The sequence below is a fragment of the Mastomys coucha genome, unplaced genomic scaffold (assembly GCF_008632895.1).
Source record: "Mastomys coucha isolate ucsf_1 unplaced genomic scaffold, UCSF_Mcou_1 pScaffold22, whole genome shotgun sequence".
NCBI lineage: Eukaryota > Metazoa > Chordata > Mammalia > Rodentia > Muridae > Mastomys > Mastomys coucha.
In genome coordinates, this window is record NW_022196905.1 from 168,764,144 (window position 1) to 168,774,732 (window position 10,589).

Below are 10,589 nucleotides of genomic sequence, written 5' to 3' on the forward strand. Positions count from 1 at the left end.
AGAGAGAGAGAGAGAGAGAGAGAGAGAGAGAGAGAGAGAGACTAGCCAAGTGACATCTCAGGTGGTGTGGCCATTGGCTGCTTCCCTGACTGGGTAGCAGGAGGAAGATTAGAAATGCAGCTAAGCTGAGGGCAGATTTAGAGGTGTTGAGCTGGTAGTAGAGGTAAGGGCCATGGGAAGGTTAGCTGCAGGAGGCTTAGAACTGCCTGGCCATTGAGCTAAAACACATATCAAAAATAAGCTAATGTGTGTGTGTCTTTTATCCATGGATTCAAGGGAATCAGGGCGGGGGCTGCTACTGCAGTTTGCGCAGAGCTTAAAGTGAGGTAGTAGAAACTAAATACTACATCCTATTCTGTCAAATCTTTCTCTGATTTGTTACTTCATCTGCCACTCAATTAGACATCACTTTCTTCATCCTTTCTTCCTTCCTTTCTTTCTCTCTCTCTCTCTCTTTCTTTCTTTCTTTCTTTCTTTCTTTCTTTCTTTCTTTCTTTCTTTCTTCCTTTCTTTGTTTTTTGAGACAGGGTTTCTCTATGTAGTCCTCGCTGTCCTGGAACTCACTCTGTAGACCAGGCTGGCCTCGAACTCAGAAATCTGCCTGCCTTTGCCTCCCAAGTGCTGGAATTAAAGGCATGGGCCATCACTGCCCGGCACATCACTTTTTAAAGAAAATATATATTTATTTTTATCTATATGAACACACTGTAGCTGTCTTCCGACACACACCAGAAGACTGCATTGGGTCCCATTACAGATGGTTGTGAGCCACCATATGGTTGCTGGGAATTGAACTCAGGACCTCTGGAAGAGCAGGCAGAGCTCTTAACCACTGAGCCATCTCTCCAGCCCTAGATGTCACTTTTAAACATGGCTGCTTCCTTCTACAAATTAACTTTACCTTCATTGTTTGGGATTAAAGGTACGTGCTAAGGGCACATCTGTATTCAAGCCAGAATGGATTAAAGGTGTGTGGTAACTGCTGAACCACACCACAACCAGGAACAATTTTTTTTTTCCCCAGTAAACAGCACAATCTCAGGGGGTCACAGTGTGATCAAATATCCTGCAACAGGAACTTGTTTCCAAAATAGCAAGCTTGGGAGGGAGCAACCTTCTCAAGATGACTCTTATTACAGAGCCAGGCGGTTACCCGGAGCATCCACAGAGCATCCGCACACCAGCTAAGCTCTGGCTGCCTTTTTTCTCTGCAGGGTTTTCTCCACTATGTCTCTGCTTTTGTGTTCTGCAGCTCCTCCTCTCTGCCATGCCACGGGAGCTCAGGGCTGGGTTTCTCAGCTCTCAGGACAATGCCTCAGTTGCCCTACTTGCAGAGGAGCTGTTTTCCTTTGCTTTGATTCCTAGCCACCACAACGCTGGGGAAGTAGAGCTTGTTTCTAAGCTGCCACCAGGCTTCTCCTCTAGGGGGACTTCCAATTAGTGGATCTTTAATTGGGTGTTTTGCATCTGAGTTCAAAAGAGATATTATCTGATAGTCTTCCTTCTAGTGACCCCTCCATCTTGTTTGGTATGATAATGCTAGCTTTGTAGAATAAACTGGAACATATTCCTGTGCTCTGGAGTAGTTGTACAACATCGGGGGTCTATATTTTCTTTGTGCTTTTGATAGAATTCTCCAGTGCAAAGCTAGGTGTGGTAGCTCACACCTGTAATCCCAGTACTTGGGAACAGAGGGTGAAGGAGGAGGAGGAGGAGGAAGAAGAGAAGGAAGAGGAGGAAGAGGAGGAGGAAGAGAAGGAAGAGGAGGAGGAAGAGAAGGAAGAGGAGGAGGAAGAAGAGGAGAAAGAGCTTTACTGAAAGTCTGAGTTCAGCTTGGACCACAAAAGTGGGTTTCAGGCCAGCCAGGCATACAGAGTGAGACCCTGTCCTGTTTCAACAGAACAAACAGAATTTTCCAGGGGAATCACCAGGGCTTCGTGTTTTCTTTGGGGGGGGGGGAGAGTATCTATTTTATTTTATCTACTTTATTTTAATCACAACTCCCTTGCCCACCAACTCTCACAAAGGGCAGTGACTGAGCCACAAGCTTTGCACTGCAGCTGACCCGGGAAGTTATCAAATCCCACATCCCTCTCTATACGTGCAATCTTGAGGCCTGTGGTTGGGGTCTGAGGTCACAGGCTCTTTAGCTGCAGAGATGGGAGGAGCCTATCACTGGGGATGCTAGTCCAGCTTTCTCAGCTGCGTGGTAGTGGCTTTAGAAGATGCTATGCTCAGTTCGTCAGACATTTATCTTCATCTCCCACGCACTCATCAGATGCTTGCCCTCGTACACCACCTACCCAGGAAGAGTTCCTGAAGTCCTTTCTAACCCAATGTGAGGACCAGAAAGGGCAGAGGGCAAAGGCAGGTTCTGCTAACTCAGAACCATGAGGCAGGGAGGCACAGCTTTGGCAACCTGATCTAGCAAGGAAGAGGCCCCCTTGAAGCTGATTAACTGGAGCACCTCCCTCTGCTGGGCTGCCGGGAGCTGGGATGAGAAACTGGGCCAAAGGAAAACAGAGAAATTAGGTGCCTCTCCTACCGGTCAATGTATGGAATGACTTTACTTAATTAATTATTTCACTAATTTCTATTTTTATGTGTATATGTGCTGCATGTATGCCCGTGCAAGCAAATGTGTGGCTGGTGCCCTTGGAGGCCAGAAAAGAGCATTGGATTTCCTGGAACTGGAGTTGAGGATGGTTTTGAGCCACCATGTGGGTTCTGGGAACTAAACCAAGATCCTCTATTGAGACTATCAAATGCTCTTAATCACCTACTGAGCTATCTCTCCAGCCCCTGAATTGGTTTTATTAACAATACATCTCTTTTGGCTTGGCGTGGTGGTGCATGCCTGTGATCCCAACACTTAAGGAAAGATCAGGAGTCCAGGGTCATTCCTCTCTGCTTCATAATGAGTTTAAGGCCAGCCTAGGCAGGGTTTAGACAAAGCAAATGTAACAAAGCAAATGTTAAACAAAAGCAAAATGTAGGAGAAGCAGGAAGGCGCTAGGGGGCGCCCTGGTCCAGTAGCTGCAGGGCTGCAAAGCAACCCTGGGGCATTCCTCTTTGGATGATGATGGCCTGTTGGGGTCCTCTTGCCCTTCCCACACTCCACCGGCTTCAAAACAAAACAAAACAAAACAAAACAAAACAAAACAAAACAAAAACCTTCCAGTCAAGCCCCTTCCCAACAGGCCTTTCTTTTTTATTTATTCACAAGCTTTCTCGTGTGTATGTGCTAACCTCTGACCCAGGAGTTAGGGATCAGGCTATCGTCTCTAAGTACACGGGCCCCAGCACACTAACACACATAATACATGTCTCCTTTTGCCTTATTTTATGCCTGAGATAATGGACATGTCTGGGCTTGGGCAGCTGTCTAGGCTGAGAACCGGAAGGCAGGCTTTTCTGCACAGCTTTTTAGAGTCCCTCTAAGTCCACCAAGGCTCCTGGCAGGCAACTGTTTTATATAGGCAACTCAAGTCACCTTTTTTTTTTCAAAGTGATTTGTGAAGTCCACAGACATAGAAAGTGGATTTGAACCCAGGACCTTTCTGTCTATATACTTATGGGCTTAACACTTGACCATCGGCTTGGAAACCTGTGCCATTATTAATAGTGTTGGTCATGTTAGGTGATGTGAAGCCAGAAGGATGAATGGTGGGATTCAGTGTGAGTCAGTGGAAGTGAAGACAAAGGCAGTCAGTCACACAGCACTTTCCCAGAGTCCTGGGAAGAGGGCCAGTGTCATTACGCAGAGAAGGAACCCATTCCAGCCTTCTGTGGAGACTTGCATGCTCAAGTCTTCAACCCCTGGGATAACATTGAGGGGTATGACCTTTGGAGATTAATTAGATTTAGAAGGTTATCGGGTTGCCCTGCAGTGCGGTTGGTGTCTTTATAAGATAATTAAGAGACACCAAAGCACGAATCCCCTCTGTGCTGAGGGAGGATACAGTGGGAAGGAAGGCAGGAAGAGTCAGCAAGAGAGGCTTCAGTGGGAACCAAACCTGCTGGCACCTTCTGTGACCCTCTGGTCTCCAGTCTCCCACCAAAGGGTGTTGCCCAGGCCCTGGTGTGGTAGTCTATCTCAGTGACCCTGGCTTCCTAACCCTGTTCTTCATCCCCATTGCTGCCTTTCCTTTTCTCTGGGGTTACTTGAGCCCCACATTAAAACCCACTGTGTTGCCTGTTGTGCTGATTCACGCCCGTAACCCCAGTGTTCAGGTGGAAGATCAGGAATTCAAGGTCAACTTGATTTACACAGGCATGTTCAAAGCCAGTCTAGGTTCTGTGAGATCCTGACTCAAGAAACCAGACCAGGGCTGGAGATATGGCTCAGTGGTTAAGAGCACAGACTGCTCCTCCAGACGTCCTGAGTTCAATTCCCAGCAACTACATGGTGGCTCACAATCATCTGTAAAGGGATCGGATGCCTTCTTCTGGTGTGTCTGAAGACAGCTACAGTGTACTCATATACATTAAACAAACAAACAAATAAATATTTAAAAAAAAGAAACCAGGTTTCTTTTAGAAACCCATCCCCAGGTACAGATGTCATCCACTTCATGGGCACCATGGCTAATATTTAGCATTCCATAATTTAGAACTCACTGGAGTGTTGGTTAAGTCTATGTTTTCATATAAAGTAGGGAATAAAGATATTTGAACTTGGGGTTTTGGGCACAGGGAGACTAACCCACACCCCAAACTTATATCTCATTTTGTTTATGTGTGAAGTGAGGGCAATGTTAACTTAAATGGTTGTGAAGCTGCTGCAAAGGCTCCATCAGAGAGGATGCTGGGTAGGAGGTCAGCAAAAGCTCTCCTCCACACACCCTTTTTTCTGTTACTGTTGATTTGATTGAAGCCCATTCCATAAGTGAAACTCCTGCCTGGGACTGTTAACTGGGATCAGAACCTCTGGCTGAGTAGGTCATGGGCCCTAGGGGAAAACTCATTATTACTATTTCTGTTAAACATACATAGTATCAAACTGCTCCTAAATACATACCTTTATTCTACAGATTAGGTTAGGACATTTCTTTCTTTCTTTCTTTCTTTCCTTCTTTCTTTCTTTCTTTTTCTTTTTTTTTTTTTTTAAGATTTACTTATATTGAGTATACTGTAGCTGTCTTCAGACACACCAGAAGAGGGCATCAGATACCATTACAGATGGTTGTGAGCCACCATGTGGTTGCTGGGATTTGAACTCAGGAACCTTTGGAAGAGCAGTCAGTGCTCTTACCCGCTGAGCCATCTCTCCAGCCCCCAGCTTAGGACATTTCTAAACCCTTATCAGAGAAGCTTCTTTTTGCACTCGATCCTGATTGACACAGAGATATACAACTGGTCAGTGTGCAGAGAATAAGAGATTGTGGTCCAGATGTGGTGGCACATGCTTTTAATCTGTGCACTCTGGGGGCAGAGGCAAGCAGATCTCTATGAGTTCAAGACCAACCTGGTCTACATAGTGAGTTCCAAGCCAGCCAAGGCTTGGTGAGAATTTATCTCAGCAACAAGAACAACAACAGATTAGATAGACAGATCTTAGAGATTACAGAGTGTTCAGCCCTAAATGGGAATTGCTATTACATCTGCTTCCCCCAGGCTCAGGATCATCTTGGAGAGAGTGGAAAGGCCAAAAGAGCCAGAGATAGGGGGCAACTACTGTGAAACAGTGTTTTCTGGGCACAGGAGGGCCACAAGCTCACAGGAGCGCACACACATCACCTCTGTCGAAATCACAATATGTGCACAAGATCGAGCCAGCCAAAGTTGCAGCATGGACGAATGGGTTAGAAAATTTACCCCTAGCTGAAGAGCTCTCAGCAATTGATGGATTCAGGGGAAGGCGTGTGCCAATTTTCTTCTTGAATGTGACTGCTGATGGGCTACACATCTTCCGGTAGGTAGCTTATTCCTATGCACATGCTGACAGTACTCTGTGGGTTTAAAACAAAATACAGAAATTTGGGAGAGAAGGTGGTAGTGGGAACATGGGAGGACTTGGAGGGGAGGGGCCACCTTTGTCTTGTAACTTTCTCCCTAGTGTTTTTTTTTTTTTTTAAGACAGAGTTTTTTTTTTTTAAAGATTTATTTATTTATTACATGTAAGTACACTGTAGCTGTCTTCAGACACACCAGAAGAGGGCATCAGATCTCATCAGGGTTGGTTGTGAGCCACCATGTGGTCACTGGGACCTGAACTCATGACCTTCCAAAGAGCAGTCAGTGCTCTTTCCCCGCTGAGCCATCTCACCAGCCCCTCCCTAGTGTTTTGAAACTTCCCCGAGGGTTGGTTGGAGAGATGGCTGGGCAGTTAAGAGCACTGACTGCCCTTCCAGAAGTCCTGAGTTCAATTCCCAGCAACCACATGGTGACTCACAACCATCTGTAATGGGATCCAATGCCCTCTTCAGGTGTATCTGAAGACAGTGACAGTGTACTTATGTACATAAAATAAACAAAACAAAATCTTTAGAAAAGAAAAGGAACTTCCCCGAACTTCCGGAGTCAGGTAAGTTTATTTTCTGAGTTTTTCCTGCCTCCCTTCTCCCTGCGGCAGAGAATGTTTTAACTGGGGGCAACGTGTTACCCAACAGCACAAAGGTAGGAAGATTTCTCTCACACTTGGCCCTGTGAGTCTTCCAGTCTGGCTGATCACTGCACATTTGTAATGTTCTTTATAATAAACCAGGGAATGTAATTATCTTCCTTGAGTTTGAGGAACTGCTGTGGCAGATTATTCAAGCCAGAGAAGCAGCGTTGTGAGAAGTCAACTGACAGCCAGCATTTCAAAACACACGGGCCACAGTCTCCACTGGTAACTTGAATCTGAAGTTTTCTGCAAACACTGGCTCCAGACAGGCAGTATTAGAATTGGTCCTATAGAGAGAGCCCTTGCAGGAGGATTACTGAGTTCTTGTGAGAAATCTCCACTTCCATACTTCTGATGGGAGAAGTGTGTGTGACCTTGTCTGTGAGGGGGGTCTTTTTCCCCCACTCCCCTGTCAGACAGGGTCATATGTGCTAGGCTGCATTTGAATGTATTTTATAGGCCAGGATGACCTTAAACTCCTGATCTTCCTGTTTCCACCTCCCAAGTACAGGGAGAACCAGGGTTGGCCACCACGCCTAGCTTCTTACATCCATTAAACTTAAATCCATTTACACTAAATTATTTTGTGTATGTACATATGGTGCATGTAAAAACATGTTATATTGATCATGTAGAGGGAAGAGGTCATTTTGTGGGGATCCATTCGTGTGCTTTCATAGGGATGAAACTCAGGTTAGATTTGGTAGTCAGTACCTTTATCTGCTTGGTCATCTCAACCCCCTATATCCTTTTCTATTCAATTAGAAGACTTGATATGAATGAGTTCCTGCTCTGAAAGAGGCAGAAATCACCATGGGCAAAATGGGTCTCCAAGAGACAGAATTGAGCAGGGAATTTGTAAGAAAACTCTAAATGGTTATGTTCAGGGTCATGTGGTTCTCTAGGCTCAGGGGGGAAGCTTACTTCATACTGGAGAGCTACTTAATGCAACTACCAACACAGGGAAACGGTGGTGCTTACCCTCAGGCTCAGGTTGGCCCTAGCTGTGGTTGCAGGCTTGTTGGCAGTCATCTGTAACTCCTGAACTTAAGCCAAGTGCCATAGGGGTAGCTGTCTTAGTCAGTCAGTGTTCTATTGCTGTGAAGAGCCACCATGGCCACTGCAACTCTTAAAATGAACACATTCAATCGAGGTGTCTTACTGTTTCAGAGGTTTAGTCCATTACCATCATGGCGGGAAGCATGGCGGCACACCATGGTGCTGGAGACGTAGATGAGGGTTTCTTATTTGGATCTGTAGGCAGCTGTAAGAGAGAGCCACTGAGTCTGGCCTGGACCTTTGAAACCTCAAAGCCCATCCCCACTGATACATTTCTTTTAACAAGGCCATGCCTCCTAATCCTTCTCAAGTAGTGCCACTCCCTGATGACCAAAAATTCAAATGTATGGGGGCCATATTTTTTTTACTTTAACTTTTTTTATTGGATATTTTCTTTATTTGCATTTCAATTGTTTTGCCCTTTCCAGATTTCCCCTTCAGAAACCCCCTATCCCATTCTCCCTCCCCCTGCCTCTATGAGGGTGCTCCCCCTACTCCCCCACCAACTCCTATCTTCCCGCCCTGGCATTCCCCTACACTAGGACATTGAATACCCTCAGACCCAAGGGTCTCTCCTCCCACTGATGTCCAACAAGGCCATCCTCTACCACATATGTGGCCGGAGCTATAGGTCCCTCCATGTGTATTCTTTCGTTGGTGGTCCAGTCCCCTGGAGCTCCAGTAGGTCTGGCCTGTTGACACTGTTGCTCCCTGCCCCCATGGGGCTGCAAGCCCCCTCAGCTCCTTCAGTCACTTCTCCAACTCCTCCATCGGGGATCCCACACTTAGTCCAATGGTTGGTTACGAACATCTGAGCATCCACCTCTGTATTTGTCAGGCACTGGCAGAGCCTCTCAGGAGACAGCTGTATCAGGCTCCTGTCAGCAAGCACTTCCTGGCATCCACAATAGCATCTGGGTTTGGTGACTCTATATGGGATGGATCCCCGGGTGGGGCAGTCTCTGGATGGCCTTTCCTTCAGTCTCTGTTCCACACTTAGTCTCCATATTTCCTCCTGTGAGTATTTTGTTCCTGGGGGCCATTCTTACTCAAACCATCACAGTAGCTATCTTTGTACAAGGAACTATGGGGCTTCTGAGCCAAGAGATCCCAAGCTTAGCTCTCTCCAGACTTTTAGTTCCTTTGTAGACTCCTTTTTAAAATTGAGACAGGGTCTTATCTATAGATGTATATAGTTAAGGGTGGCCTTGAACTTCTGATCCCCCAGCCTTCACTTCCTGAGTTCTGGGATCACAAGCTTACAAAGTGCCAACACATTCAGTTTTTATGTTGATGCTTGGGGTTTAACCATGAACTTAGAGAATACTAGGTAAACTGTCTATCAAGTGAACTGCACTCCTAGCTTCCCCTTCCCCATTTTTTTCTCTCTTTCACAGTTTAAGACAGGGTCTTACATGTCTGGCCCAGGCTGTGGCTCAAACTCATCATAACCATGTCTGGACTCAACTTTTCAGTTACTCCTCCTATCTCAGCTTCTTCAGTATTAGGACTATGTGAGCTAGCATGCCCGGATCAAGTTTTTTATTTATTTATTTATTTATTTATTTTTTATTTTTTATTTTTTGTGAGAGACAGGGTTTTGCTTTGTAGCACAGGCTAGAATCCTCCTGCTTTACTCTCCTAATTGCTGGGACATGTGTGTAGCCCTTGAACGTTGAGCTTAAATGTTGGACTTTATAAGCAGGCCCTTTCCTGAAATCTTAGTTCCAGGAAATCTGGGGCCTCTAGTGGAACCAAACAAGGCAAAAAGCAAAACTTCTTTCAAAACGCTTCTCCCACAGGGAGGAAGGCCCAGTGTGTTCTCTCAGGCTAGCCTGGACAGCACTGAAAACAGGGTTCTGGCCCTACCTCAGCCTCAGATACGTATTCTACAGTTGTATGATCTTGGGCAAACTCCCGTCTTTTGCTGAACTTCTGTTTTCTGCTGTTTGTGGTTGTTATTGTTTTCATGTTTTGTTTTGTTGGGATGGAGTCTCACTAAGTCGTCTGACTGTCAACTCAGGATCCTCCTAGGCCTTCAGCCTCCCCAATGCCAGGATTACAGACATTTCCAGCCACAGATCAACACAGTGACAACCAGACAAAGTGCTGGAGTAGAACCCAAGCCAAGTACTATTGAGATCTTTGACCAACTCATATCCTTCCCAGACCACACTCCGCAGAGGTTCGATCTTGCCCATTTCCTCATCATATTTATACTCAGTTCCCAGCTGGCGGGCTAGTTCCCTTTTGCTCTTCCACTGCTCCTTTCAAGTCCAGGAATGTGCGTTGTGCAGCCGATGCTCTGACTCCTACTGCACCGTGAAAGCTGTAGTAAGCGTTAAGAAGGGCGAAAGATCAGCCCACCCTTTCTTCTCTGAGGATCTGCTAGGGATCGAGGGGTCACAGCCTAATATAGAAAGCAGGCGGTCTGGTGCGCCGAGAGGCTGCCACCAAATCGGAGAGTTCCGCCACCGTCACCCCTACCTAGTTCTTCCCAGAGTCTCGGGGAGGAACCCGCGAACCCAAGGGGCCAGCACTGGGGGAGGACAGAGGCTGCCTAGGTCAGCAGCTGGGAACCACTTGCAGGCAGCGGGCTGGAGCTGGGTGGGGCCGGGCGGACCGCAAAGTCTCAGGGGGCGTGGAGCCCAGGCGGAAGGGGCGGGCCGGGCACGAGAAGGGCTGGGCCGAGGTGCCGCGGGGTTGCTGGAGGGTCGTGGGCGGCGTGCAGGAGACATGTCGGCGGGCAGCAGCTGCAGCCAGACTCCCAGCCGGGCCATCCCGACTCGCCGCGTAGCCCTCGGCGATGGCGTGCAGCTCCCGCCCGGGGACTACAGCACCACCCCGGGCGGCACACTCTTCAGCACCACCCCGGGAGGTAGGCGCTGGCCGGGGTCCGGGGGCAACCTCGGGGGGGGGGGGG

General features: G+C 47.3%; 1 protein-coding gene across 1 annotated transcript in view; it reads left to right on the forward strand.

Annotated features, from left to right (window-relative positions):
• The first annotated feature begins 10,326 nt into the window (after positions 1-10,326).
• Eif4ebp1 (eukaryotic translation initiation factor 4E binding protein 1) overlaps positions 10,327-10,589 on the forward strand; it is a 15,132-nt gene continuing 14,869 nt past the window's right edge. Inside the window, exon 1 of the mRNA XM_031339447.1 lies at positions 10,327-10,544. Within this exon, the coding sequence (XP_031195307.1) occupies positions 10,403-10,544 (142 nt within the window). The 5' untranslated portion in view covers positions 10,327-10,402. The remainder of the gene's footprint in view (positions 10,545-10,589) is intronic.